The sequence below is a fragment of the Amphimedon queenslandica genome, unplaced genomic scaffold, assembly GCF_000090795.2.
Source record: "Amphimedon queenslandica unplaced genomic scaffold, v1.1 AMPQUscaffold_13495, whole genome shotgun sequence".
NCBI classification, from domain to species: domain Eukaryota; kingdom Metazoa; phylum Porifera; class Demospongiae; order Haplosclerida; family Niphatidae; genus Amphimedon; species Amphimedon queenslandica.
In genome coordinates, this window is record NW_003546269.1 from 37,503 (window position 1) to 62,506 (window position 25,004).

Here is a 25,004-nt window from a genome sequence, read left to right on the forward strand (position 1 = left end):
CTTTCAACACAACATAAAAACATGTATATGTATCAGAGAATGTTATAAAAATGCAGAATTATCTCCACCTACTTACCCCCAGTTTGACCATATGCAGTATAGCCAGGCTGCACTCCATACAGTGACATTATGGAATCTTTAACAGCTCTGGAAGGACCCGGGCTTGAAGTCATCCCTCCCATTAGCGGAGGAGGATTATCTGCTTGCTTAGGGGCAGAGATTAAAGGCTCATCTGTAAGTAGATTAACTGTTGGGTTGGGGGTGGGGTTAGGGGCAGGAGTGGTGGTCGCAGTACTGGGGGTTGATTTAGCATCAAAACTTAATAACTAAAAATTGAAAAAAAAATTATAAAATACTAGGTGTATCAATGTCTGCCATTACTATGAGAAAGGAATGTAGACATTGAAGTTAGATAATGTACACATACTGAGGAAGGAGAGGTTAATGATATGCTTATTATACATCCTTATAAGGAAAATCAACAAGTACATACTGACATCATTGGAACATCAATCAGCACCATTATCACTTCCTGTCATGCATCAGAAAGTGATGATAACTCACTTAACCAACCAAGCATCCAAGTACATGTAATACATAATATATACATCCTATTTACTTCTTGCTGTGGCTGTTTCCTTGGTTTAGCTCTAGATACAGAGCTACTTGCTGTGCTATTAGAAGATGGTCGCTCGATAGCGACTGGTCGTGATGGGCTGGTTCCACGAGACGAAGAAGACCCAGAGCCTGTCGTCAGTCTAGAGCTTTGCTCTGCCGGTTTTGAAGGAGCTTTGGTTTCCTTAGGAGCCGAAGAACTACTAGACGACTTGGCTGTGTACTGCTTTCGCTCGTACTTGGCACGAATGAAAGTTTCGACGGCACTAAAGGTGTAAAGGAATGAGTGTGATCATGTGACTGTCACGTGACTTACTAGTCGTCTTGTGGTCTCCTAAAACCTGACGGAAGTGACGCTTCGTATATTTCATTAGCGTAACCATTACCCTTAGTCTGAATAGACTAAAAATATAAATAAAAATAAATAATAATATACTATATCCCAGTTGAGTTTGGGACAAGAAAAACTGGAATAACTTTCTATAGGAATGTGGGATAAGGATGAAACTTTTACAGGTTCTTAGTCGCCAAAGTCCATCAAAATCTGTGAAATTTTGGGTCTCTCAGCCCTTGGGAACCCTGAGAACCGGGTTCTCCCTATAAACCCAATGGCATACCAAAATGACGTTTTATGACAATTTATCTACGTCATAGTTTACATAAGAACATGTGGTCGAGCGCCCAAACTGATAATTCTTCTTTTAAAAAGCTAACAGAGCCAGATCTTTTGATAATAATGGCCATTATGAAGACTAGTAGGCTCCAGCAGCTATTGTACTGCTTATCAGCAACAGCAAGACTGTTTTAAGAGTGAAACAACACAGCCTCCATGCTTCTATGAATATAATTAAAATACGTCATTTTTGTGACGTAACTACATTTCGCAGCTGCTCCACTTCCGTCCCAAACTGAACTGGGATATAGTATAATTATGCTTCACATGAATGAATTGATCATAATATTCAGATTTTAAATAGCACAATAGAAATAAACATGTACATGTAGCTTTCAAGGGACATTTTCTATTAGTGAGTGACAAATTCAATCTGTCATTGCTTTGAAGTCACAAAGGCACACGTGTTACAATATTTTCAAACATGAATCTAGGTGTATCTCCACAGGGGGAGCTGTGAAACATTTTCTCCATTTATGGGGTCACAATGAATACACAATTGCTACAACTTATCCACATGTAAAAGTCAGGTGATTGATTTTTTAAGTTCTTTTGTGCCCTACACAAAGAACTTCTACTCTAAATATCACTCATAGCCAAAACAATGGAAGATGGTGGAGGTACATGTACAAATGACATTCAGTAACAGTTATCATTTTAGACTACAACTGTTTGTCTGTGTCAAAGGCCAAGAAATAATAAATATTTGTGTTACGGCTAGTTGGCATAAAGAGCAAAGGGTACAGAAATATCTTACAACTAGGGGAATATACTAGGGGAATATCTTACTTCGATCTGCTCTGGTGTCCAGCTGTCAAGGTTAACAGACTTGACACGAGATATATGGACTCCTAAATTCCTGTGAATACCGGCACAGCGTATACATATAAATATGCCAATGTTCCAAGAGGCCCATCTGGGTCCTGAAGAGAAAATGGTGGTCAGTGAAGGTAATAATGGTTTTTAAAACTACCTTTAGCGTGACAGTCCGCGCAATACTTGTTCACCTCCTCCCGTAGCATGTTGGCTAGTATCATCTGGTGCTTTTCATGGAGTTTCTGTCCTCTATCTTTGTCTCTAGACATCTCTTTTCTTCTTTCTTCTTTGATTTTCCAAAAAGTGCGTTTATGACCAGTCAGTGACGTCACTGCACCCGCAGCCCTGCCCTTATGACATCACTCAAACAAGCCACGCCTCTTTAATAAAATGGCGACCAGTAGCAGTGAAAGTGATGACGATGAAAAGGCTAAGCTAAGGGAAGCAACCGTAGGAGCTTTGCCTGTAGTGACTGCTGATAAAAATACCAAGGCCTTGAGTGGAAAAAATGAAAAAAGAAACGACTTTATGGCAAACAAACTTGAAAAACTATTGGATGACATGTAAGACTAATAGGCTCCACCCATAGCCACACCCCTTTCTAATTTTTAGGATAGAATACACAGATCCCAAATCACCTGAATTGTCCTCTATACTAGAAGGAGTAACAGGTTTGTTGTTTAAAATTCTCTAAATTATAATTGAAATTCACAAACAGATGGGTCAGATAGTGGAAATAATATTAAATTGCTTTCGTCTTCAAAGGGGGTCGTCATAGTAACAGGCTCCTCCCAAACCCAATCGAAATCTCACTGAGCTCTTTTTCTCTTAGTGACGGAGAGAGGGGAAGCAGCTGGAGATGGACTTGATGACACACGGTGTCTCTTTCTTGATGAAGATTGGTCACCATCCCCAACTCCTTCTTCTAGTAAAAAGATTACTAATAGCAACATTGCTGCTTGAATAATAATACACTGCAATAATTTACTATTAGTGTAAAAGTGATTTCAGGTGTAGTTTAGTACCAAATTGGGACATTACATTATAGAGACTGTATTAATCTCAAGGTGACCTTATGTGGAGATTAGACTGTATAGTATAGTTTTGACAGTAGGCTTTGTGTGAATGTCATATTAACCTTGCTGATAAAAATAAGACGGAAGATAAAACTCTTCACATATCACAGGATGGGCCTCCGTTTCGTCCTAAAAATGAGACACTTTACAATCAAAAATTTTGATATAATATTCGTTTGTACCAAAGCAGCTAGGTCATACAGAGACTGTAGATGCTTCCAAATGAGTCTTGTAGGTATGACCACACCTCCTTGAGTTATCATACGATGATGAATGCAGAGCATATGCCAGTGTTTGTTCACACCTATTTTATATGGTATCATTAATAATTACGAATAATGAACTAAATTGCTAATTTTTGACATCCCTTATTGCTGATATTATTATTTTTAGAGTTCAGTGATTTGAAATCAATAAATTAAAATTAATTTACCAACTGGCTTGTGATCCAGCATTGCCTTAAATAAAGCCACCTCCATTTCTGGAGTCCACTTTATATCTTCTTCACCTTCCTCCATTTTTAAAAATGGCGGACTCTAATGTAGGGGTTAAAAATATCACGTGACCAATGCAAGATGGCGGCAGCTCCCACTGTGGATATTTGCTTCGTTGGCTCTGGAGTCGTTAATTTTGGAGGGACGGAGAATCCTTGGAATCATTCTATAAGATTGGAAAAGTTGGGAGGCATACGAGTGGTTGCTATAATCGATCCACTGACCGACAAAGCAGACGAAATACTCCAAGAGAAGCTCGCTGGTAGCTCCTCCCACCTCTACAAGGGGTGCAAGGTTTATGGAGATATTGCTACTGCATTGAAAGAGAACAATAATATCAAAGCTGCCTTTATCGGTAAGCAAGAACAATTCAATTTAGCTTTAACCTACCTGTATTTATAGTGGGTGGGCAGTTATTATTACTATTGTTATTATTATTATTATTAGGTGTACCTCCGATTCATCATGGCAGTTTCTCAGAAGGCAATGATGTCGAGTTGCAGCTTTTAAATGGCGGGATCAATCTATTTGTGGAGAAGCCTGTCTCTGTCATTCCTCCAGAGCAATTTAATGAATACGTTTCTGCAGTCACCAAGACAGCTGCTGATAAGGATTGTGTGGTTAGCGTGGGATACATGTTCCGCTATCATCCAGCCATCATCAGGATAAAGGAGGAGATTAAGAAATATGGCCGACCGCTTGTGGCCCTCAATGCCCGCTACTCCTGCACTTGCTCGAATTTAAAGAAGGTTTTTTGGTGGAACGCTGCGCTTTCTGGCGGCCCTATAATTGAACAAGCAACTCATTTCTGTGACCTGGTGAGATATATTGGAGGAGAAGTGGAGCTAGACTCAGTGAAAGGGTATAATGTTCCTTTTTCAGCTAATCCAACTGATACTGGATTCTTGACTTCTATACCAAAGGTAAGGGACTAAAGGCTATACTAATGGACATACTTATGTATACTTGTATTTTGTTGTTTTGTAAACATGTACCTAATATTTACCTAATATGAATCTAATATTCTGCTATGATTGCTATTTTCTAACAGGTTGTGCTAGATGCTGATATCCCTGAAGATAAAATGGCACCGTGTGCCACACAGTGTGTCTGGAGGTTTAAGAATGGCGGTATAGGGACTCTAACGCATACCCTGTTACTCCACGATCATCAATATGAGACTGGTATTGATATGTGGTGTGATGGGCTATACATATCACTACTCAATCCCTATCTCCCTCAGTGTACGCTTAAAATAAGGAAGAGTGGTTCAATCGAGGAGTCTGTGGAGACGTTCCCTGGCGTTGATACCTATTTTGAGGAGATTAGTGCTTTCATGAGAGCAGTTTCATCAAAAAGCGAATATGGTTTAATTAGATCGACTTACGAAGATGCAGCGAAGACTTATGAGCTCTCTTGGGCTATAAGGAGAGCAACAACCCAACAAAAATGATTTGCAGAATGCTATAGGAGTGAATGTTGATATGAAATATTTTTTATAATGATTTTTGGAATAATAAATCACCAATTTTATTGGGTTTAATAAATAAATAATTTATAGTAAACACATTTGTTGCATTGTCACGAAATCTGTGACAAGCAAAAACCATTGTCACAAAATCTGTGATAAGCAAAAATCAATTAGTTTCATTGTCACAAATTCCGTGACAAGCAAAAACAAAAACCCATCAGTTCATTCAGTATATGCCAGGTATTAACTGACACGGGACTTTCCTCTGATAGTTAGTATAGGCTATTCCGTATTCTTTAATCAGTTTTGGTTCTTCAGAGAATCTAACAGCTAGGACTATGTATAAAGTAAAAAGAGCTGCTAGGAAGAGATGACCTATAGTCTTAGAGAAGAATAAAAACACTGAATGCAACTAGAATAGTTATTATTACCATTGTTGGCGTCAGCCACATCATAGCAATAGTACAGGTCATCAATGGGTGCCTAACTACACCGTAGATACCACTAATTACTAGCTTGTTCTCCTTTCCACCCTTTTCTTTCCTATACATACAATAATGCGCATTCAACAAGTGATAAAAATTTGGTACTGTCGTACTTTATTTTTGACAACCCGAGCGTTGATTTCACAAACCAAACAAGCCCAAAGTTGCCAAGAATTTCCGTCGAGAGAAGAGAATATAAATACAAGATCAAGAAAATGCCTAATCATCACGAAAAAATATAACTGCACACTAGATAATTATAGCATAGCTACCTTGAAGAGCATGCACAGCTAATGCAGCCCAATTAAGTCTGATAGACCAAACCTCACTGGTTGATGGACTCCAGAATGTATATAAAAATAGGAGAGACACTGAAGCCCAGAACGAATAGAAAAGCAAGTAATACTTCTTTTCAGAGCAGAGCAAGTAATTAATTAGCAGCCTTTTAACACTTTCAAATGTTATTAACCTATAATAAGGACAGACACATCATGTAATACAGTTTCACTAATTGGTAGTCTATACAATACAATGTCATGTGAATTCTTACGTATGTGGCAATGTAAAGAGCAGCATAAGAAGTATGTTATTTGCTGTTGGTGAGCTAGGAACTAGCAACAGTGAAGCAATGGCTTGGGGCTTGTGATCAATACTTGGCAAAGAAGGACTTGGTTGCCAATTGTTGAGAAATAAAACAAACTAATGCAAAAAAGAGTTGTGAGTTTTGAACTATGCAACTTACATAAGAAAGTGCCAGACATGTAACAAGACCTGTAATGATTGAGACAACACCAGACACAACCTTCATTTTGAGGTGTGCGTGGGTGTAAAAATTGAGCCACACCTCTTTCTCTGTGCTACATGACACGTGTTTAAAGTATACTAAAAATTTACTAAAATCCGTTTTGGGCTAATTCATCATGGCCAAAAGTTTAAAGGTAAATTATAATTATTGTCTTTAATTTTTGGAGCCTCATTTTCCTTTCCTCCAGTTAAACAGTGTAGCATTAACGGGCAGCAAAGAAGACAACCATTTATGGATTAAAAGAGTAAGGAGTAAGTGTGGGTGGGGCTCATTATTTTTGCATTCAGACTGCAGCCAGAGCACACCTCAGAGGAGCAGGATTTAAGGTGAGCAGTCACGTGACTGGGTGCTAAGATCACGTGACTAGAGGATGAGATTATGTGATTTGTAGGATGAGGATTTTACGAAGCCGATAATCACTGTTGTATCTCCTTACAGCAACGCATTGCCTTGCAATAATCACTTTAGGTAAAGCATTATTATCATGTGAATTACATAATGTCTCTCTTTTCTTTTTTTAGGGTTTTAGCTGATTGGATTGTTGCTGAAGTGGAAAAGAAAGGAGGTGAGAGAGTCGAATTTTATAACTTTAATGTAAATTATAGGCGTGGCCTTCATTTGCAACACCCCTGTTGTCAGCGACGGAGAAACTAATGTAAACAAGCATTGTTGTTTTTATTATTATTATATTATTAGGGCTCAATTGGTATGAGGTATTCATTGATTTCTAGAGACTGGATTGCTGACTGTGTTGAGATAATGCATCAAGCGTATTTCGCGGTAAAAATACAAAAATGGAGAAATTTAATTTTTATACTTTTTTAGGATGCAATCATTTCTCTTGGAGGCTGTGACAAAACAGGTTAATTAATAGTTATTAAAGCTCCTCCTACTTCTTACTACAGTACCTGGAGTTGTCATGCCTATTGCTCGTCTTAATGCCGTGGGTGTTAGTCTATATGGAGGGACAATTCTCCCGGGTAAATGCCCAGGAAGAGACGTTGCTTGGGATGCACAGACATTAATGGAGGCCATTGGTTCGTATGGTGCTGGTATTATAGACATGGAGGAACTACACACCATTGAGTGTCACGCACTGCCAGGCTCTGGATCTTGCGGTAAGCACTTAATTAAATGAGTGGGTGGATTGATTAAGAAGTGGACGTAGTTTTTGTTTAAACTGATCTTGAAATGATTGCGATGGTTTTTCATAGGTGGCATGTTCACGGCTAATACAATGAGTTCTGCTATAGAAGCTCTAGGAATGGCATTACCAGGTATAAGCAGCAACAACGATGGAGAGTAACAATAATTAAATTATTAATGATAGGAACATGCTCCAGTCCAGCTGTATCTCGGGATAACGTGGTCACTGATGAGAAGCAAAGGCAGTGCAGTCAAGTGGTCGACACTGTTTTTAATTTATTAACAAATCGACTGACAGCTAGACAAATAATGACAAGAAAAGCAAGAGAGAGACAACAGTGAATAGCTAATGCTACTCCTCTCTTTCTCTCCTTTTTTAGGCTTTTGAAAATGCCGTTACCATTATGTATGCTCTTGGTGGTTCTACTAATGGAGTGTTGCATTTACTTGCGCTGGCACATGAGTAAGGATAAACACTAAATCTTATAAGTTTCTTTCTCGGTTAGAGCTGGAGTTGATTTGAAGATTGAAGATTTCAACATCATCGGAGATAGGGTCCCACTTCTAGCTAATCTAAAACCCCATGGGAAGGTAAGAAAGATAATCAGTAGTCACATGCCTATTCCTCCATAGTATCATATGTCCGATCTACATGACATTGGTGGACTGCCAGTAAGTTCCTTAAGGCTCAGATAAATACAGTTTATCTTTTGCAAAAGATTGTTCAGAAAGAGTTACTGACAGGTGGTTTGCTTCATGGAGACTGTATGACAGTAACTGGGAAGAGTCTTGTCGAGAATTTAGCAGAGACGCCATCACTGGCTGACCTAAAACAAGTGAGATGATTTGAATGATAGTTAGACCACCACCAGCTGTTCTTATTAGGATGTAGTCCGCCCTTTGAGTAATCCATTAGCTCAACCTGGTCATCACATCATAGTAATGAAGGTAAGGGAAGAGAAATGAGATACATTATATTTTAAAAAGTAAATAAATACAGGGTTCTCTATGTCCAGAGAGTGCTTTATTTAAGCTAAGTGGAAAGTCATTTGACAAGCCGTTTACTGGACCTGTAAGCTAATAATGATGATTTTAATAATAATTTTTCCTCCTCTCTCTTTTTTCTCTCCCTCTTGTTATAGTGTCGAGTCTTTGATGGCGAATACAAAGCTTATGATGCTATAATGGCTGGAGAAGTGAGCATTACTCAATTACTGCACCTTTATGATTATCTCCATTAGATAAAACCTGGCGACGTTCTAATCATCAGATACGAAGGCCCTAAAGGAAGGTACACCATACAAGCAAAGAGTTAAATATTATTATTTATATCTCCTAGTCCTGGTATGCCAGAAATGCTAAGCCCTGGAGCGGCACTTGTAGGAGCGGGTCTAGGAAAAACCGTTGCTTTGGTAACCGATGGTCGTTTCAGCGGTGCATCACACGGTAAATAAAGACAGCTCCAAAAACTTACATTGTACTTTATATATTAAATTTTAATTATCTTATTAATATTCATAGGTATAATGATTGGTCATGTGACACCTGAAGCTTACGATGGAGGGCCAATAGCTCTGATAGAAGAGGGGGACACCCTCACCATTGACAAGAGCAATAGGAGCATTAACATTGTTAGTTGCACTAATTGTATTAACGACTTTGATACACGCCCACTAGAATGTTGCGCCTGATGTTTTAAGTGAACGTCGTTCTCGTTGGCAACCACCAGCTGGCCCTCTCCCTGGACTACTGGGAAAGTACAGGCGCTGCGTTCAATCTGCTCACTACGGAGCCGTGACATGTTGAATATGTTTTTTGTAATTATAATTTCTAAGTGATGCCGTTACAGTTGTGATTGATGGATATTAGATGCAACGTCAGCAGATGTAGACCTAAAGGTTGACCACATCCGCTTCATTTCTATCCATCATCGCAAATAAAATTATCTAATTTTTAGTACTACATTACATTACAGTTACGCTCGTAATTACAAGGAGCTTATGTTTTCTTTTTGGCAACAAACATCTTCTTTTTAGCTTGTGCTGTTGGTGGATCATCACCAAAGCAAGCCTTGTCACAATTGAGTCCTTCTTCTTCCATTTTTGCCATAGTATCAGCTTTTTCTGCTGATACCCTACAAAAAGAACATTTTTATAAGCTATTAGCAAATGCACTGATAATATACTGCAGTATCACACTCTCTCTTTCTCTCTCACTTACACTGTTGTTTCGTCCACTTCTAGTGTTTTTAGTATTACATCATTCTCTACATGTTCTCCAGGATACTCTTCCTTATGAAACAATAGCATTTTAGAACCTTTACCGACTATTATGAGGCCGCCATTCTGAAGACCATCTCCTTGCATGTTGCCTTCAATCTTGTTCCTCCTTGCCTAAACAAAGTTATACTGTTATAGCCTGTATCGGTTCATGCTGCTCACCTCCATAATAGCTTTCCTACTAACACTGCTGACTAGAGCCTTGAAGACATTCAAAAGAGTAAACCTGTTGTATACAATAGATCATAATATGGCTGTATACAGATCTAAAAATTCAATTACACCATTGTTGAAAATAGAATTCTTAGGATGGTGTAACAGAACCTTATGCAGTGGTGGAAATGCGTCAAAGCTATAAAGTTTATCCTTCAAAAGACATTTGTATTTTGCAGAATGCTTTAAGAAAAGTCTTTTTAAAAGGTTTATGTTAAAAATGATTTAACTAGGTCATTTTGAAGCCTGCATATTCTCTAACAGTTTTTTAAGTGCATATACATGTATATGTTGTTTCTCACCTCTTAAAACCAAGACATTGATAGCAAGTCTTCTTCTCATCAACATATATGTCAACACTGTCAGGAAAAAATTTCCTTTCAATGAATTCCTCCACACCCAACATTTCCAATCCCACCGCAACCACCTTTATGCCATGCTTAGAAAGTAATGGCTATTAAAAGGAAAGAGGAAAGTCAGTAGATGTTATTTAAGCTAATGAAACTTGCAGACATATCATAGTTAAATGTAAATCAAGCATGCAGTTTATGCATATGCATTCATACCTCTATGATGCTGATTTTCACAGCACCAAGCCTGCACAATTGTCATCCAAAACGCCTCAGGAACATGATAACAACAGGGCCATCTTCCCAGAGGCTTCCAACTGGTATATCCTACAAGAAAGATGGAAGTCTTGATTGCAAAATCATTTACCATACCTTCTGATTAGTTCTGGCATTAAATATGGTGTTTCTGCTTATCTTCTGAAGATAATCAATTTTAGGTAGAGCAGCAGTGGCCATATTTGCTGTCTTTATGAAACTGAAGACTGTTATATGGAACATAAAAATTGAAAAATACATAGGGTTCAGTTCTCAGTATGCAGCAGCATAGCTGCATACCATATAGGGGTGCTTACCTACAAGTTTATACAACTTGGTAGCTTGACAGAACACAAAAGATAAGACTCTCTGCAGTGTTAGCAAAAGGAGCAATAGCAGATTACGGGCGGCACCTAATGCAACGAAAACTGCATGGATAGCCGTCGCCGGCCATCTTTTATAACACATCGAAAACCCCGCCCTATTAACGCCTGTGAAAACCACGCCTATTATAAACAGCCCCACCCACGTGACAATAAGAGAGAAAGCCTGAAAAAGATAGGCTAAAATGAGCTCTAGAGGTCGGAGCGAGACACAAAAACTGAAACAAAATTTGGAGGAACAGCTGGACCGTCTTGTTGCCCAGTTGGAAGACTTGGAGGAAGCAAAGTGAGCTCTTGAAACTAAGAAAAAATATATTAAAAGTTATCAAAAACCAGAGATGACATGGATGCTGCAGAGTATGAAGAGACGAGACAAGAGACAGTGGAGCAGTTAAAAGAGTTTAACGAGTCACTGAGTAAACTGACGTCTGGCGATATGACACTGGTCAATGAAATCAATCGGATGCAACTGGTAGGTGTGGCTTATCAAATACAAGCTGCTTGCAATATGTGTTGTCATAGCTTTGCAATTGAACATTCAATTTTCTGTCTGCAACAGCTGTTCACATTCATGTTGGCGGATTGTTCAATCATTCATGAAAATTGTTTAAAATGTATAATCTTGATCCTTCCGTCTTGTTTTTAGGCCATACAGGCTGCAATTAGCGACGCTTTCAAAACTCCTGAAGTTATTCGACTCTTTGCCAAAAAGCAACCCGGACAGCTCCGTCAAAGACTCACGGACGTGAGACCATACCTTTAAATGCCACGCCTATTTTTGATACTAACTTTAGATGCAGAGAGACGCAAAGATGGGTAAGATAACAGAAGACACTCTGACGCAGCAGAAAGTAGAAATACTGGTTGCTTTGAGAAAATTGGGAGAAAAGGTAAAATTGAAACTGTGGCGCTATTGAAAATTTTTTTGTTTTTTAGCTAACGGCAGAAGAACTGGATTTCCTCTCCGCACATTCAACAGCTGCTTTGTCACAATTTGAGAAAATATCGGATGCAGGTACTTGTGCTTTTATTATTTCAAAAAAATCAATTTCTGTTTAAAAATCAGACACAGCTGCTGGTGAGAAGGTACTGGCGATTGCTGGGACTCAAGTCAAGAAATAAAAGGACAGGAACAAATAATTTTTGTGTGATGAGACCTGTGCTTTTGATTAAAATACAAAAAAATTTCTTTACAGCCACTAGCCAAGCATTATGATACTATGCATAGGTATAATAGGAGTTACTGACTTCTTAGTTCTCATACACCATTTTGACGTAACTAACAATTTTTAAAACTACCATTTCTTCCAGCAGAAACAAACATCTTTTAACCACAAAAACAACCATTATTAACAATAATAATAATAATAATAACAATAATATGATGAAAGATGGAAACAGTGATTTGCATCAACAACAATAATAATAATAGAACTAGTTATACAATAATAATTGAGTAGAAATAATTAAACATTATATATTTATAATGCACAGCTACTAGAGATAACCAAGGAACCATCCTTCTATAGCAGTCGTTACTATTCTTTCATGTTTTTGGTCCCCATCACTGCTTCTGTCCCCATGGCGGTCTAAAAATATATAACATTAAAAGTTGTTGCAATCATGGCAAATTGCATAGAATCTAGAAGATTTAAAAATCTGATTAAAACGCAGCTTACCACAACAGTGACCAAGAAAGAATCACCGTTGTCAAAACGAGACTTAATAGATTTACCCTCGTCACCTTCTGGAAGTTTAACATCGTCTTTTTGGTCTCCAGTATCCGTCATTAGACTAAGAAAACCATCATCAGAAATATCAATTAGCTATGGAGAGTGGGAATTAAGAGAATGAACATTACTACTGATGAACATAACGGAATTAAAATTTACAACTTAACTACAATGCATAATTATTTTAATTAATTAATGGCAAGAGAACCACGCCCACAACCACAAACCAGCCCACACAAATAAACACGGCAAAACTTCTTCCAGTACCTGATAATCAACTCTTTTCACATGAGGCACATTCATATTGTGCGTGGACGGACATATATCTTCATACTTCTTTCCAGTAAATATATCAACACCCACCATATGCACCTGGAAGATACCATTATTTAAAAATCACGAGTCATCTTTAAGAGCAATACCTTTGCATGGCCGTGCTTTCCGGTCTTAGAAGTAGACATTTCCATTATTTTACAGGGTTTACCCTTTAAAACAACATGCCCTCCCTTGCGCAGGGCAGAGCATTGCTGTGGGTAAGTTTCACTGGCTCCGGCATCGCCTCCTTCAAAATCTGCATCTCCCTCTGCCATGCTTTGTTACTAAAAGGTATAAAAGATTAGTTAAAAAGACAGGGAAGAATGGCCTCACCTTTCCAGACAACGTGAAGGGGCTGTCACTGCGCATGCGCAGTAGGCTCCATTGCCCACGTGGTGTGCCATTCAGCTCGAATTCATTCATGGCTGCTCCTCGTCTCTTCAGTTGCTGTAAGAGGCTGTATGGGCCTCTTAGACTAGGGATTTGTGGCTTTGGTTCGAGGACATGTGGAGAAATTAAAAAGTTGGAATGCTCATTTTTTCAGCTTTCTTCTCCACTGAGGGCTAGTGGGTGTGGCTCCAATTTCCAACTGTCACTTAACCTTCCATTAATATTGCCATCATCACAACCCCAGGCAGTGAATGGTTATGATTGCAGCAGTGTCTTAAAGAAAAGAAAAAAGAAAATGAAGAAACACAAGTTGAGGAAATGGAGAAAGCGGATGAAATCCCTGCGAAGGAAGCTTGGCAAGATATGAACACTGATACAATGTTATTCTACCATATTTGGAGATGGTTTTTAAATCATATTCATTGTTATAACAATAGTACACACATAGTGCTCTAGTTAACAATTGTTATAGCAAGTAGAGTGCAGAGTACCAGATTACACAATGAAAATGTAACAATGATACATCATACATGTAACACTAATGAAACAATAACAGCAATGGCAATAATAAGTTATATAATAGAATGGTAGAGTCTTGTCTATGAATAGGTTAATTATATATATATATACACAAGTAATAGCGATACATGTGAAGTCGTTAAGCTCAAGTTCTCAACACAAATATTAAACATTAAACTATGTACATAACAATGTTAAGTGGAATGGAGATAGTTGAGTTGGTGATTAGAGAGACAGAGGAAAGGAGAGTAAAAAAGGAGTGAAGGATATTGGAAATTTACAGCTCTTCGTTTGTTATGTATATATTTCCTTCGCTCTCTGGGGAATACTGGAACAAACGAACACCATAAAGAGATCTCTTGTTATCTTCCGACCGGGACTCTGGTAACTATTAAGAGAAACACAAAATGTTACAAGCCATGATACCACATGATACTCACATTTGCTTCCTCTACTGTAATTTCAACAAAATCTTCATAATCCTCAAAATTAGGTATACTATCAGGAACTTTAGGTGGGCCAGACTTTGGGTTCTGTTTTTTACTTCTATCAGGCTCTTTGGGAGTGCTCTTGTCCCTCTGGCTCCCGTCCAGTACAAGCTCTATCAAGACAAAGTCGTCGTCAATTTCTTCTTCTTCTAGGGATGGAGGCTGTTGCACTGCCGCCGCTGTAGCCATGTCCTTATGACCTCTTTAACTGATGTTTCTTTTCAGTTTTGACCTGTAGTGTAGTCGCCCTGCCCTGCTGAATAAGCCAGGCATGAAGTTGACTTTTTACAAGTTCAGCTGAGATGAGCCACGCCTATTTTGCTGCACATGCAGTACACGTGATAATGAATAACTTAATGTGTGAGACATGTAATTCATGTAATTACAATTTAAAAATTAAAATTGCTTTCTTTCTACTACTTTTTTCCAATGTATGTCACAATTATTAGATATGCCATAGTTTGCAAGTTTGTCATCAAGTTTAGACAGCCTGTGTTGTCCGTAGAAAAGAGAATAAGTCTTCCAGACATAACCCCAGCTAACGAAAGTAGTCCTCCCCTCCTTCTTGAGTCTTCTGACCGTCTCATTCTCTACACTCTTCCTTAGTTCATGGACAGTTGCTCCTTGTAAAACAATGACAGGAAAACTTGTGTTGTCAAGTTTTTGTACATTAAGAGTCATAGCACGTCCTTGCTCGAGGGCTAAACGGGACTGAACCTCATCTAATGATATCTCTGGAGACAGGTCTTTTAGAAAAGGATCTTTTAGGATGTTTTGGATCAGCTCTTTCACGTCTTTCATGACATCCAAGTGAGAGGTTTCATCCATTGTCAACACAATGTTCCACGTGGTTTACGTGAACGGAGTTTTACGACTAAAGTACGGACTCTAAACATGGCTGATGGTGATGGTGAGAATTGTAGCTCTAATTGCAGAGAAGAGGAAGCGTTTCCTGACATTGAAGACCTCATTCCGTCTTCTGAAGAGCCTAGGGAATCCTCTAGAGCCACTAGAGGCGTTCTTCCTCGCGCTTTGAGGCGAAACAATGGCCCCAACCTTGTTGCTGAAGGTGACAGCTTCATCCCAGGCAGTCAGAGCATCTACATAAAGACCTGGGGCTGCTCTCATAATACTAGCGATGGAGAGTACATGGCAGGACTGCTAGCAGCTGAAGGATACACTATTACTGGTACGATGCATTCTAGTTATTTTTAACCCTTAATTTAGGCCAGATTGGCCACACCCACTAATTAATCAATATAGAAATTAATTTTAAAATTCTTTTTTTTCGAATTCCTTTTTCAGACTCACCATTGGACGCTCACGTGTGGCTACTAAACAGCTGCACTGTGAAAGGTCCAAGTGAAGATGGTTTCAAAAGCGCCATCAAGAAAGGAAAGGAACTCAACAAGACCCTTGTGGTTGCCGGGTGCGTCCCCCAGGGACAGAAAGACCTTGACGAAATAAAGGACATTTCTGCCGTGGGTGTCAAACAGATTGATCGTATAGTTGAAGTGGTGGAGGGAGCTTTAAAGGGAGGAACCGTTAGGCTGTTTGGGACAAAGAGAGGGAGTGGGCGTCAGTTAGCCGGACCGAGTCTGGAGCTACCAAAAATCAGGAAGAATCCTTTAGTGGAAATAATACCAATCAATTCGGGGTAATCAATTAATTAATTAATCAATTCAGGGTAATCAATTAATTAATTAATAATTATAATCATTATTATTTATATAATGATAGTTGATGTACAGTAAATCTTTAAGTGGAATTTTAGGCTTCTATTTACTATCTTAAACTTTTAAACAGGCCTCTGTTTGAAGGTTCTACTATACATGTACATGTACGTTGTTTTTTGAATATGTATTATATCTGTTTATTTTTAATATAATGAATCTCTTTATTTGCAGCTGTCTTAATCACTGTACTTATTGTAAGACAAAGCACTCTCGAGGTAATCTCGCTAGTTATTATCCGCAAGAAATAATCTCAAGAGCTACTCAAGCTTTTGAAGAAGGCGTGGTCGAAATATGGCTAACGAGCGAAGACACTGGTGCATACGGCCGGGATATAGGCGTGACTTTACCCGAGTTGCTATGGCAACTTGTTGAGGTGATGCCGGAAGGTTCTATGCTTCGTATTGGAATGACAAACCCACCGTACATAATGGAACACCTGGAGGTAATGATTAATAACTGCTTTTATTATAAATATCTGATACATATTGATGTAGTTATGCTGTGTAGCAAGTTTGAGCTGATTCTGACTTCTATTTTCTGAGTTACGGCCATATAAAAAATGGGCCAAAATCTTTAAAAATCCCAGTACTATAGCCCATGGTTTTTTCCAAATAATGACCAAAAAATCACTCTGATACATATTGATGTACTTATGTTGAGTAGCAAGTTTGAGCTGATTCCGACTTGAATTTTTCAAGTTACAGCCATTTTAAAAATGGGCCAAAATCTGAAAAAATCCCTGTACTATAGCCCATGGTTTTTTCCGAAAAATGGCCAAAAAAATCACCCCCAATTTTTATTACATTTTCTGATACATATTGATGTACTTATGTTGAGTAGCAAGTTTGAGCTGATTCCGACTTGAATTTTTCAAGTTACAGCCATTTTAAAAATGGGCCAAAATCTGAAAAAATCCCTGTACTATAGCCCATGGTTTTTTCCGAAAAATGGCCAAAAAATCACCCCCAATTTTTATCACATTTTCTGATACATATTGATGTACTTATGCTGTGTAGCAAGTTTGAGCTGATTTCGACTTGACTTTTTCAAGTTACAGCCATTTTAAAAATGGGCCAAAGTCTGAAAAAATCCCTGTACTATAGCCCATGAAAAATGGCCAAAAAATGACACCCAATTTTTATTACATTTTCTGATACATATTGATGTACTTATACTGTGTAGCAAGTTTGAGCTGATTCCGACTTGAATTTTTCAAGTTACAGCCATTTTAAAAATGGGCCAAAATCTGAAAAAATCCCTGTAGCCCATGGTTTTTTCCGAAAAATGGCCAAAAAATCACCCCCAATTTTTATCACATTTTCTGATACATATTGATGTACTTATGCTGTGTAGCAAGTTTGAGCTGATTTCGACTTGAATTTTTCAAGTTACAGCCATTTTAAAAATGGGCCAAAGTCTAAAAAAATCTCTGTACTATAGCCCATGAAAAATGGCCAAAAAATCACACCCAATTTTTATTACATTTTCTGATACATATTGATGTACTTATACTGTGTAGCAAGTTTGAGCTGATTCCGACTTGAATTTTTCAAGTTACAGCCATTTTAAAAATGGGCCAAAATCTGAAAAAATCCCTGTACTATAGCCCATGGTTTTTTCAGAAAAATGGCCAAAAAATCACTCCCAATTTTTATTACATTTTCTGATACATATTGATGTACTTATATTGAGTAGCAAGTTTGAGCTGATTCCGACTTAAATTTTTAAAGTTACGGCCATTTTAAAAAATGGGCCAAAATCTGAAAAAAATCCCTGTACTATAGCCCATGAAAAATGGCCAAAAAATCACTCCCAATTTTTATTACCTTTTCTAATACATATTGATGCACTTATGCTGTGTAGAAAGTTTGAGCTAATTCCGACTTCAATTTTTAAAGTTACCGCCATTTTTTTAAATGGGCCAAAATCTGAAAAAATCCCTGTACTATAGCCCATGGTTTTTTCAGAAAAATGACCAAAAAATTACCCCCAATTTTTATTACATTTTCTGATACATATTGATGTACTTATACTGTGTAGCAAGTTTGAGCTGATTCAGACTTAAATTTTTAAAGTTACCGCCATTTTTTAAAATAGACCAATTTCTGAAAAAATCCCTGTACTATAACCCATAGTTTTTCCAAAAAATGGCCAAAAAATCACCCCCAATTTTTATTACATTTTCTGATGCATATTGATGTACTTATGCTGTGTAGAAAGTTTAAGCTGATTTAGACTTAAATTTTTAAAGTTACCGCCATTTTTTTAAATAGGCCAATTTCTGAAAAAATCCCTGTACTTTAGCCCATGGTTTTTTCCAAAAAATGGCCAAAAAATCACCCCCAATTTTTATTACATTTTCTGATGCATATTGATGTACTTATGCTGCGTAGGAAGTTTGAGCTGATTTAGACTTAAATTTTTAAAGTTACCGCCATTTTTTAAAAATAGGCCAATTTCTGAAAAAATCCCTGTACTATAGCCCATGGTTTTTTCCGAAAAATGGCCAAAAAATCACCCCCAATTTTTATTACATTTTCTGATACTTTAAACCTTCTTGGGAGAGAATTTTACATTTAAATTACATTTGCATGAACACGTTCTAGGCTCCTAACTTGTGATAAATGGTTTTTATTTTTTGTAGGAAATGGCAAAGATCTTGTCCCATCCACGAGTGTATTCATTCCTTCACGTTCCGGTCCAATCTGGCTCTGATGCTGTACTGGGAGAAATGAAGAGAGAATACACCATCAAACAGTTTAGGAAAGTAGTGGATTATCTAAAAGAACAGTTGAGTAGAGAGGGAAGGTCTTTCTTTATATTATTACATTTCTTTACCATCTTAGAGTTCCTGGTGTTACCATAGCTACAGACGTCATATGTGGGTTTCCAACTGAAACTGAAGAAGTACTATATTTATTTATTTATTATTAATTAATTAATTTTTATTTATTTGATAGGATTTCAGTGAGACTCTTTCTCTCGTTAATGAGTATAAGTTCCCTTCATTGTTTATTAATCAGTTTTATCCACGGCCTGGGACTCCAGCTGCTAAAATGAAACGAATACCAACAAATGAAGTACATTATCATTATTATTATTATTATTATTATTTAATTTTTGCAATTTCACCACTATTATTATGTATATTTTTGTATCATTGTTGTTATTATTATTTACATGTAATGTTGTTGTTGTTATTAGGTAAAGAACAGGTCTCGGAAATTAACGGAATTATTCCATTCCTATACTCCATACTCTAAACGTGTGGGCGGGATTGAGACCATACTCGTCACAGAAATGTCACATGACAAGCGTTATTATGTTGGACACACTAAGTACTATGAACAGGTGGGCTGGCAAATGGGTGGAGCTAAAAGACATGTACTTTTATATAATTTCGTTTTTAGGTGCTAGTTCCACAGTATAAAGAACTCATGGGGAAAATGGCGCTTGTTAAGATAGTATCGACTGGGAAGCATTTCATGATGGGAGAGATAATAGACGTATTGCGTTTACCTTCTGATAGCGTCATAAATGATGGTGATAAATCTTTTGGGAAGATTAGTACCAGTAATAAGATGTTAGGACTAATATTGATAGTGATGATAGTACTGGTGTTGTATAGACTCCCTCACATTATAGCTGTGTTTCATAAACTGTACATTTAGAAGGAGCAAGCGTCCATTTTTATCATAAAAATACTCAATTGTCATTAATTTTTCATAATTTACATGTCAGTAACAGCATATGAATTGACTGAAAACAGTTTAAACAAATAAAAGTAAACAATCAACACTTCATGTATATGCAACAAGTAACATGGGGAACAACAAGTATAGGAAGGAGAATAATAATAATAGTCAAAAAATCATTTTTAACATGGCTTAGTCCCTTTTCTTCTCATCTTCATCAAATTGGACATTAATGAATGGTATAAGATTATCAATGAACCATTGCTCAGTGAACTTCAAATGATCAAAAGGAGCTCCAAGGAAATGAAGCCGACCGGTATCATTGAGAGTCTTCAATCCTAAGAGGTCATTCTTGTAAAGGTCACTGTCAAATAAAGTATAAGTCTCGACTGCTTGTCCCGGCTTATAAAACCCAAACCATTCGCTCTCTCTCGGCTGCACCATTTCATCCTCAAGAAACTTTACCAGTATAAGGTTTTTCAAAGTGAGGAGTCGTAACTTGTAGTTTGGGTTGTAGGTATTCTCTTGATTGAGGTCGGGAAGGAAGACGCATTTCTTCTTATACTCATCCTCGTTCAGGGGGTCGTGCCAATATTGGGCCTGCACTAAAATGTCTTGTACTAACTTGTTATAAGCTCCGATATTGAGGAGGCGTCTCATTTCATTGCAAAGCGTTACGTTAGTACCTATGCACCTTGGGAAACCGTACACCCCCTGGTGCTGGCCCCCGACCGAAATGAGATTTCGGACGGTGACGTTGGGGCACTGCTGTACAAGACCCCTTAGAAATTGGCCCCCTTGGGAAAACCCAATTACATTAAAGCCCTGCTGGAGTTTAGGATTAGCCGAAAGATTCTTGCAAACTATATCAATCTGCTTCTCAGCTCCCATGAAAAACCCGTTCAGCTCATCATCGGATATGCTGTTTCCTATCTCAATGGATTGCACGTATATTCCAGGGACCTGCTTCTCTACCAGCTTCATGAGGGCGCCCATACTGAAGGGAAAGCAGCAAGTGTCGCCCATACCGTGCCACATTACCAGTGGGACTGGATCTGCCAGCACTGGGGCAGAAGCAAGAAGAAGAGAGGAGAGAAACAGGACAAACATGTCGACCATTGATTCACCTTTTTATCACGTGAAAATTTACTGAAGAAATCAAATGAAATTTGTACGTGTACGGAGACAGTAGTTTGTAGATAGTGTACGGACATATTCGGAATATCAAACCACTCCTCTGGCCCCGCCCTTTTAGTGATTTTATGCTTCCAAAAATCAAAAATCCTGCAAGCTAAATGTGACCATGACTGTGCACCAGTTGTCAAATGCAGTGGCTTTCTGTATTATGGATGGGGTTTCATTTGCCTAAGCCCAATATGGGCTGGACTAATCAATGTGAGTGGGCGTTCAATGAAAGGGTGGAGCTCAATTACTAGATTGTGCAACTTTAGATCTATTATTATTCTTTTAAAATTATTTTTATTCTTTTAAAATTAGCTTATTATTGCTTTTACCATAATTACTGATGATTTGATGTTTATAGACTTTGATCTCTCTTTCCTCCCTTGCTGCTGTTACCCACACTACATGAATTTCATTAAAAATTAAATCATTCATTTGAGAACCAATCCTGCACCCTCTCAGCCATATCTATATAAATACCATACAACTTAGGCTCTACATATTTTGTCTTGCTGTTAATCTGCCCCAGTCTTTCTTTTCTTTGCAGTTCTCATTCAAATTGAAGCAGCAGCAGCAGCAATATATGTATGATGCTCTACTCAAAAAGAGAATGTACTAGTCTAGTGCTAGCTTGTGCTGTAGTCACTCTTACTCTCTCAAGCCTCATAGTTTACTATTATATTGATGTAAGGCCCAAAACTACCTAACTATTTGTATTACTGCATTATTTATACAATAGGAATATGCCTTCAATGATGAAGACTTAAGTGGGACAGTAAGTTGCAATCGATATATATAGCTTTGACACACCTCTTTCTTTCTTTCTCTCTCTCTCTCTCCCTCAATTCTTGTAGATAAATTTCAATGTGACAGGGACTACAAACACTACCCATTGCAGTAATGAATCCAGCAATGCTACAATAAATGAGCCAGTAACACTGTGCAGTCTGCATGGCCTTGGGTTGATTCCCAATGGCTGCAATAGTGACTCATGCACAGCCTACAGAGGCAGTGTGTGTGCTCCAGTATTGACTGCATGGTCTTCATGTGCTCATGGGAATGAGCTGAGAGTTGGTTCTGGATTAGATCAGAATTCAATGGAATACAATGCTGTTCAATTTAATCAATATTTAAGTAAGAAATCTAAAGAATAACTAGCACAATAATCATTTATCTGCAGATTTGGCAAGCTCAGAGTGCCAGCAGTTAGCATTTCCTTTCTTTTGTCTTTACTTCTTTCCTCTTTGTGACTGCACCTCTTTGCAAAGAACAGTCAAGCCTACAAGAGAGTTGTGTGTCTATATACGTGATTCAATCTGTCGAGCTGAATGGCATCAAGTTGGCCTTTTAAGACCAGATCTACTTCCAGACTGTGCTCAATTACCACTTAGAAGTAAGCTATTAACACTCTCAATATTAAATATAATGCATTTTTTGTTTTTTAGGTCAAACTATTGAAAATAACACGACAGTTTGTAACAACAGTGAAGCCTCCTCTGGTTCTAATTTTTCCAATACGACTTGCGAGAAAAACTTTATTAAAGATGCTGATGATTTTTGCTGGGCAAGCTGTCAAAATTGGAAGCAAGACCCAGAGAGTCTCTCTCTAGCAATGAAGATATTGAATACATCAGTATCACTGACTGGGCTCTTAATGGCAGTCATAGCCTTAGCCTTCTCTCTTTATGAATATAAGAAAATGTAATGCGATAAGTAATTCCATACACTGCTAAGAATGTCAATCTTTTGGTTAGGTTCTCGTTTCCACTTGTTTACTGTACTTTCATGCTACTCGACTATCTGGTAGAGGGTAAGAAAGATGCCATGCACGAGTGAATCATGTTTGTTTATTCTGTTGCTTAGTTATTTTTGTGCTACTGTCAATATTTTGGCCTGAGGTTTACTGCAGTCATGACCAATTAGAGATAAGTATAAATAATCCAAGCACATTCTGTACTATCTCAGGTACTAATACTATCTATTGTATGGTTGGACTATCCTCATTGTTTACCCAATAGGAATTGTATTTCAATATACAGCACTCCAGGTTGGGCTTTTCGCAGTCATCCAGTTATGGTCTATGTTCTGTGCATTATATTTTGCAGAGAAAACAAAGAAATACGTGTTAAATAATATCAACCATGTCGTATTCACTTTGATTGGTATGCATTGATATGACTATTATCATACTAGCTCTTCTTTTATGTGTATTGTTATAGGTTTTGTGGTCCCTGGAGTTGCCATTGGCATATGCTACACATTTGACGATTTTAAGTACACTCAATCATCATTCCCGCCTTTATTCTGTACGCCAAACAAATTCGATTACTGGCTTTACTCTTTTGTGATACCTTACTACATACTACTACTCAATGGCAGCTATTTATTCATTTTCATTATCTGGCACATTCAAAAAGTACGTTTCTACGATAAATAATACATGCTTTAATTCTTCATTCTTACAGTTTCAAGGTTTATTTCGACAGACTAAAGATATTAAAGCCGATTTAGCTATACCAGCTCCTAATAGGGCGTTACTCTTAATCCCAATGAGTGCTTTACTGTTTGGCAGTGTGTTGTTAATACTATCAGTACTGACTGGGACCCAGAGCGGCTCTATCACTACTGCCATCGTTCAGTACTTTATATGCGAGAGAGATGGGCATATACCCGGGGAATGCTCCCGAGATAATTTTGAGCATTATTCTCATCCCTACATACTCTTTCTGGCATTTTTGATATTTGTACTTGTCCCTGGTTTCATCTTAAACTTTGTCGTAGTGAATTGGGTATCAACTCAAAAGGGCTCGTCTTCTGATTTGAAAGAGTTGGAATCCACGAGTGACGATAATCAGCAGTTTAGAAACAGACCCATATCAACTCACAGTGACATTAACAAAACTTATGAAATGGATGCTCAGGAAATCTTGTACTGATTGACAAAACTGTGTTCATCACTTATCTTACGTTATTCCCACGTAAAATTTCAATTTTAAAATGCATCTTTATCTTAATTATTAATAATAGTGTACTGTAGCACATATATATGTTATGATCCTCATGGTAGTAACATCTATTGATCATGCATAATGCAGTTAATGTGTGTGGCATTGTGAATACAATGCACACTGGTGTCTCAGGTCATGAATAAATATTTGTTTGGGTGTGTCTTCTCTTGAGAAATCTCTCTCTCTGTTTGTTGATAAAATGATAGAGTTGCACTCACGAAAATCACAAGACTTCAAGCTTGATTGTTCATCCTTTAGCAACAAGAAAACAAGAAGAGTAGGCTTGGTGTTTGCTGGTATACTACTGGTACTCTTAATCCACTCTCTAGCTATTTATTATTATGTATCAGTAAGTCTATATGTACTAATTTAAAGAAAGCACTGAACTCCAGTGATTATTGTAGTTATTGGATAAGCATCTTTTAGCATCTTGTAAAGCTGTCAAAAAAATGATCCACTTCCTTTTATCATTTTTCTGTCAATAGGAATATGGCACTTCTTTCACTGACCCTGTAATCCCTAATGTTACCAACAATACTGAAAATATTTCTATCACTTGCTCTCCTTCCTTCATCCAAGACAATGACTATTGCTATCCTTCTTGTTACAGCTGGACTACAGACTCAGACAATCTCAAAGATGCTCTAATACTTTTAAAATCAATGAGCATCATTGTAAGCCTTGCTGCTGGCCTGGGAGCGTTGCTCCTCTTAATTTATGAAAATAAGTACATGTAAGTGTAACATTTTCACCATCAAAATCAAATGGCATGCCATATTATTATTTTCTATTCCTAAAGGTTTAAATTCCCAACTCGACTTGTCGTATTCTTGCTACTTGACTATCTGGTCCTAAGTAAGTTATATTTCCAGTATAT

At 37.7% G+C, this 25,004-nt stretch overlaps 13 protein-coding genes across 14 annotated transcripts; 6 read left to right on the forward strand and 7 right to left on the reverse strand.

The window, feature by feature from the left end:
• Window positions 1-19: 19 nt before the first annotated feature.
• On the reverse strand, window positions 20-2,397 carry LOC100632612 (stromal membrane-associated protein 1-like). Its single transcript, XM_003384293.3, has 5 exons — window positions 2,262-2,397; window positions 2,078-2,211; window positions 932-1,017; window positions 620-881; window positions 20-326 (listed from the first exon to the last, which is right to left on the reverse strand). The coding sequence occupies exons 1-5, from the start codon at window positions 2,371-2,373 to the stop codon at window positions 69-71; spliced, it is 852 nt and encodes a 283-aa protein (XP_003384341.1). The 5' UTR covers window positions 2,374-2,397; the 3' UTR covers window positions 20-68.
• A 74-nt stretch (window positions 2,398-2,471) lies between these two features.
• LOC109580372 (uncharacterized) lies at window positions 2,472-3,170 on the forward strand. The gene is made up of 3 exons (XM_019993428.1): window positions 2,472-2,667; window positions 2,717-2,775; window positions 2,823-3,170. The coding sequence occupies exons 1-3, from the start codon at window positions 2,495-2,497 to the stop codon at window positions 2,918-2,920; spliced, it is 330 nt and encodes a 109-aa protein (XP_019848987.1). The 5' UTR covers window positions 2,472-2,494; the 3' UTR covers window positions 2,921-3,170.
• Window positions 2,777-3,717, reverse strand: LOC105316792 (MRG/MORF4L-binding protein-like). Of its 2 annotated transcripts, none has more exons than XM_019993427.1 (4): window positions 3,614-3,717; window positions 3,363-3,484; window positions 3,243-3,309; window positions 2,777-3,026 (listed from the first exon to the last, which is right to left on the reverse strand). In XM_019993427.1, exons 1-4 carry the CDS (start codon window positions 3,696-3,698, stop codon window positions 2,914-2,916), a joined length of 387 nt encoding a protein of 128 aa, XP_019848986.1. In that variant the 5' UTR covers window positions 3,699-3,717; the 3' UTR covers window positions 2,777-2,913. The 2 variants fall into 2 exon arrangements, with proteins under 2 accessions (XP_019848986.1, XP_011410291.1); XM_011411989.2 differs by having other exon boundaries at window positions 2,777-3,029.
• Window positions 3,718-3,742: 25 nt separating this feature from the next.
• Window positions 3,743-5,225, forward strand: LOC100632738 (uncharacterized protein UNK4.17-like). The gene is made up of 3 exons (XM_003384294.3): window positions 3,743-4,029; window positions 4,122-4,597; window positions 4,726-5,225. The coding sequence occupies exons 1-3, from the start codon at window positions 3,756-3,758 to the stop codon at window positions 5,125-5,127; spliced, it is 1,152 nt and encodes a 383-aa protein (XP_003384342.1). The 5' UTR covers window positions 3,743-3,755; the 3' UTR covers window positions 5,128-5,225.
• LOC109580371 (nurim-like) lies at window positions 5,165-6,495 on the reverse strand. The gene is made up of 6 exons (XM_019993424.1): window positions 6,373-6,495; window positions 6,181-6,329; window positions 5,903-6,099; window positions 5,744-5,849; window positions 5,577-5,688; window positions 5,165-5,527 (listed from the first exon to the last, which is right to left on the reverse strand). The coding sequence occupies exons 1-6, from the start codon at window positions 6,436-6,438 to the stop codon at window positions 5,372-5,374; spliced, it is 786 nt and encodes a 261-aa protein (XP_019848983.1). The 5' UTR covers window positions 6,439-6,495; the 3' UTR covers window positions 5,165-5,371.
• Window positions 6,496-6,509: 14 nt separating this feature from the next.
• LOC100632866 (dihydroxy-acid dehydratase-like) lies at window positions 6,510-9,436 on the forward strand. Its single transcript, XM_003384295.3, has 22 exons — window positions 6,510-6,568; window positions 6,623-6,679; window positions 6,723-6,761; window positions 6,827-6,903; window positions 6,957-7,000; window positions 7,041-7,090; window positions 7,132-7,215; window positions 7,261-7,297; window positions 7,341-7,553; window positions 7,650-7,712; window positions 7,766-7,902; window positions 7,962-8,044; window positions 8,088-8,172; window positions 8,215-8,253; window positions 8,301-8,417; window positions 8,467-8,529; window positions 8,582-8,653; window positions 8,724-8,777; window positions 8,823-8,872; window positions 8,921-9,027; window positions 9,103-9,212; window positions 9,259-9,436. The coding sequence occupies exons 1-22, from the start codon at window positions 6,551-6,553 to the stop codon at window positions 9,385-9,387; spliced, it is 1,728 nt and encodes a 575-aa protein (XP_003384343.1). The 5' UTR covers window positions 6,510-6,550; the 3' UTR covers window positions 9,388-9,436.
• Window positions 9,394-11,103, reverse strand: LOC100640356 (prostamide/prostaglandin F synthase-like). The gene is made up of 7 exons (XM_003384269.3): window positions 10,996-11,103; window positions 10,796-10,905; window positions 10,640-10,750; window positions 10,376-10,527; window positions 10,023-10,086; window positions 9,802-9,974; window positions 9,394-9,715 (listed from the first exon to the last, which is right to left on the reverse strand). Exons 4-7 carry the CDS (start codon window positions 10,477-10,479, stop codon window positions 9,580-9,582), a joined length of 477 nt encoding a protein of 158 aa, XP_003384317.1. The 5' UTR covers window positions 10,480-10,527; window positions 10,640-10,750; window positions 10,796-10,905; window positions 10,996-11,103; the 3' UTR covers window positions 9,394-9,579.
• A 69-nt stretch (window positions 11,104-11,172) lies between these two features.
• LOC100640483 (protein LZIC-like) lies at window positions 11,173-12,236 on the forward strand. Its single transcript, XM_003384270.3, has 6 exons — window positions 11,173-11,347; window positions 11,398-11,533; window positions 11,708-11,806; window positions 11,856-11,951; window positions 11,998-12,076; window positions 12,128-12,236. Exons 1-6 carry the CDS (start codon window positions 11,247-11,249, stop codon window positions 12,181-12,183), a joined length of 567 nt encoding a protein of 188 aa, XP_003384318.1. The 5' UTR covers window positions 11,173-11,246; the 3' UTR covers window positions 12,184-12,236.
• Window positions 12,237-12,347: 111 nt separating this feature from the next.
• On the reverse strand, window positions 12,348-14,784 carry LOC100640610 (eukaryotic translation initiation factor 5A-1-like). The gene is made up of 6 exons (XM_003384271.3): window positions 14,459-14,784; window positions 13,443-14,406; window positions 13,217-13,393; window positions 13,062-13,166; window positions 12,741-12,887; window positions 12,348-12,650 (listed from the first exon to the last, which is right to left on the reverse strand). Exons 3-6 carry the CDS (start codon window positions 13,382-13,384, stop codon window positions 12,600-12,602), a joined length of 471 nt encoding a protein of 156 aa, XP_003384319.1. The 5' UTR covers window positions 13,385-13,393; window positions 13,443-14,406; window positions 14,459-14,784; the 3' UTR covers window positions 12,348-12,599.
• A 75-nt stretch (window positions 14,785-14,859) lies between these two features.
• LOC100632994 (U11/U12 small nuclear ribonucleoprotein 25 kDa protein-like) lies at window positions 14,860-15,362 on the reverse strand. The gene has a single exon (XM_003384296.2). The coding sequence runs from the start codon at window positions 15,332-15,334 to the stop codon at window positions 14,903-14,905; it is 432 nt and encodes a 143-aa protein (XP_003384344.1). The 5' UTR covers window positions 15,335-15,362; the 3' UTR covers window positions 14,860-14,902.
• A 1-nt stretch (window position 15,363) lies between these two features.
• Window positions 15,364-20,003, forward strand: LOC100633121 (threonylcarbamoyladenosine tRNA methylthiotransferase-like). The gene is made up of 8 exons (XM_003384297.2): window positions 15,364-15,695; window positions 15,812-16,163; window positions 16,414-16,684; window positions 18,887-19,032; window positions 19,089-19,149; window positions 19,203-19,322; window positions 19,447-19,593; window positions 19,653-20,003. Exons 1-8 carry the CDS (start codon window positions 15,401-15,403, stop codon window positions 19,911-19,913), a joined length of 1,653 nt encoding a protein of 550 aa, XP_003384345.1. The 5' UTR covers window positions 15,364-15,400; the 3' UTR covers window positions 19,914-20,003.
• Window positions 19,972-21,095, reverse strand: LOC100640738 (palmitoyl-protein thioesterase 1-like). The gene has a single exon (XM_003384272.3). It carries the CDS (start codon window positions 21,054-21,056, stop codon window positions 20,130-20,132), a length of 927 nt encoding a protein of 308 aa, XP_003384320.1. The 5' UTR covers window positions 21,057-21,095; the 3' UTR covers window positions 19,972-20,129.
• A 134-nt stretch (window positions 21,096-21,229) lies between these two features.
• Window positions 21,230-25,000, forward strand: LOC109580368 (uncharacterized). The gene is made up of 12 exons (XM_019993421.1): window positions 21,230-21,805; window positions 21,859-21,894; window positions 21,974-22,253; window positions 22,300-22,512; window positions 22,565-22,820; window positions 22,874-22,929; window positions 22,983-23,084; window positions 23,138-23,281; window positions 23,339-23,535; window positions 23,585-24,476; window positions 24,613-24,860; window positions 24,927-25,000. Exons 1-10 carry the CDS (start codon window positions 21,707-21,709, stop codon window positions 24,053-24,055), a joined length of 1,854 nt encoding a protein of 617 aa, XP_019848980.1. The 5' UTR covers window positions 21,230-21,706; the 3' UTR covers window positions 24,056-24,476; window positions 24,613-24,860; window positions 24,927-25,000.
• Window positions 25,001-25,004: the final 4 nt, after the last annotated feature.

Bases quoted from the DNA above. Each gene is read 5' to 3' on its own strand.
- LOC100632612 (XM_003384293.3), bottom strand. From the start codon at position 2,373: ATGTCTAGAGACAAAGATAGAGGACAGAAACTCCATGAAAAGCACCAG. The intron at 2,212-2,261 runs GTAGTTTTAAAA...TTTTCTCTTCAG, and splicing joins CGCGGACTGTCACGCTAAAG to GACCCAGATGGGCCTCTTGG. The intron at 882-931 runs GTAAGTCACGTG...TTACACCTTTAG, and splicing joins AGGAGACCACAAGACGACTA to TGCCGTCGAAACTTTCATTC.
- LOC109580372 (XM_019993428.1), top strand. From the start codon at position 2,495: ATGGCGACCAGTAGCAGTGAAAGTGATGACGATGAAAAGGCTAAGCTA. The intron at 2,668-2,716 runs GTAAGACTAATA...TCTAATTTTTAG, and splicing joins GAAAAACTATTGGATGACAT to GATAGAATACACAGATCCCA. The intron at 2,776-2,822 runs GTTTGTTGTTTA...ATTCACAAACAG, and splicing joins TATACTAGAAGGAGTAACAG to ATGGGTCAGATAGTGGAAAT.
- LOC105316792 (XM_011411989.2), bottom strand. From the start codon at position 3,698: ATGGAGGAAGGTGAAGAAGATATAAAGTGGACTCCAGAAATGGAGGTG. The intron at 3,310-3,362 runs GTACAAACGAAT...TCTCATTTTTAG, and splicing joins TGTATGACCTAGCTGCTTTG to GACGAAACGGAGGCCCATCC. The intron at 3,030-3,242 runs GTTAATATGACA...TCTTTTTACTAG, and splicing joins GTCTTATTTTTATCAGCAAG to AAGAAGGAGTTGGGGATGGT.
- LOC100632738 (XM_003384294.3), top strand. From the start codon at position 3,756: ATGGCGGCAGCTCCCACTGTGGATATTTGCTTCGTTGGCTCTGGAGTC. The intron at 4,030-4,121 runs GTAAGCAAGAAC...TATTATTATTAG, and splicing joins TATCAAAGCTGCCTTTATCG to GTGTACCTCCGATTCATCAT. The intron at 4,598-4,725 runs GTAAGGGACTAA...ATTTTCTAACAG, and splicing joins TCTTGACTTCTATACCAAAG to GTTGTGCTAGATGCTGATAT.
- LOC109580371 (XM_019993424.1), bottom strand. From the start codon at position 6,438: ATGAAGGTTGTGTCTGGTGTTGTCTCAATCATTACAGGTCTTGTTACA. The intron at 6,330-6,372 runs GTAAGTTGCATA...TTTTTGCATTAG, and splicing joins CATGTCTGGCACTTTCTTAT to TTTGTTTTATTTCTCAACAA. The intron at 5,850-5,902 runs GTAGCTATGCTA...CGTGATGATTAG, and splicing joins AGCTGTGCATGCTCTTCAAG to GCATTTTCTTGATCTTGTAT.
- LOC100632866 (XM_003384295.3), top strand. The intron at 9,028-9,102 runs GTAAATAAAGAC...TAATATTCATAG, and splicing joins TTTCAGCGGTGCATCACACG to GTATAATGATTGGTCATGTG. The intron at 9,213-9,258 runs GTTAGTTGCACT...CACGCCCACTAG, and splicing joins GCAATAGGAGCATTAACATT to AATGTTGCGCCTGATGTTTT.
- LOC100640356 (XM_003384269.3), bottom strand. From the start codon at position 10,479: ATGTTGGGTGTGGAGGAATTCATTGAAAGGAAATTTTTTCCTGACAGT. The intron at 10,087-10,375 runs GTGAGAAACAAC...TGTATACAACAG, and splicing joins CAATGTCTTGGTTTTAAGAG to GTTTACTCTTTTGAATGTCT. The intron at 9,716-9,801 runs GTAAGTGAGAGA...TTCTTTTTGTAG, and splicing joins GAAGTGGACGAAACAACAGT to GGTATCAGCAGAAAAAGCTG.
- LOC100640483 (XM_003384270.3), top strand. From the start codon at position 11,247: ATGAGCTCTAGAGGTCGGAGCGAGACACAAAAACTGAAACAAAATTTG. The intron at 11,348-11,397 runs GTGAGCTCTTGA...ATCAAAAACCAG, and splicing joins GAAGACTTGGAGGAAGCAAA to AGATGACATGGATGCTGCAG. The intron at 11,807-11,855 runs GTGAGACCATAC...TACTAACTTTAG, and splicing joins TCCGTCAAAGACTCACGGAC to ATGCAGAGAGACGCAAAGAT.
- LOC100640610 (XM_003384271.3), bottom strand. From the start codon at position 13,384: ATGGCAGAGGGAGATGCAGATTTTGAAGGAGGCGATGCCGGAGCCAGT. The intron at 12,888-13,061 runs GTACTGGAAGAA...CACTCTCCATAG, and splicing joins TGAAAAGAGTTGATTATCAG to CTAATTGATATTTCTGATGA. The intron at 12,651-12,740 runs GTAAGCTGCGTT...ATATATTTTTAG, and splicing joins CTTTCTTGGTCACTGTTGTG to ACCGCCATGGGGACAGAAGC.
- LOC100632994 (XM_003384296.2), bottom strand. From the start codon at position 15,334: ATGGATGAAACCTCTCACTTGGATGTCATGAAAGACGTGAAAGAGCTG.
- LOC100633121 (XM_003384297.2), top strand. From the start codon at position 15,401: ATGGCTGATGGTGATGGTGAGAATTGTAGCTCTAATTGCAGAGAAGAG. The intron at 19,033-19,088 runs GTTGAGTAGAGA...TTACCATCTTAG, and splicing joins GTGGATTATCTAAAAGAACA to AGTTCCTGGTGTTACCATAG. The intron at 19,323-19,446 runs GTACATTATCAT...TGTTGTTATTAG, and splicing joins AACGAATACCAACAAATGAA to GTAAAGAACAGGTCTCGGAA.
- LOC100640738 (XM_003384272.3), bottom strand. From the start codon at position 21,056: ATGGTCGACATGTTTGTCCTGTTTCTCTCCTCTCTTCTTCTTGCTTCT.
- LOC109580368 (XM_019993421.1), top strand. From the start codon at position 21,707: ATGATGCTCTACTCAAAAAGAGAATGTACTAGTCTAGTGCTAGCTTGT. The intron at 22,254-22,299 runs GTAAGAAATCTA...ATTTATCTGCAG, and splicing joins TCAATTTAATCAATATTTAA to ATTTGGCAAGCTCAGAGTGC. The intron at 23,536-23,584 runs GTACGTTTCTAC...TCATTCTTACAG, and splicing joins TTATCTGGCACATTCAAAAA to TTTCAAGGTTTATTTCGACA.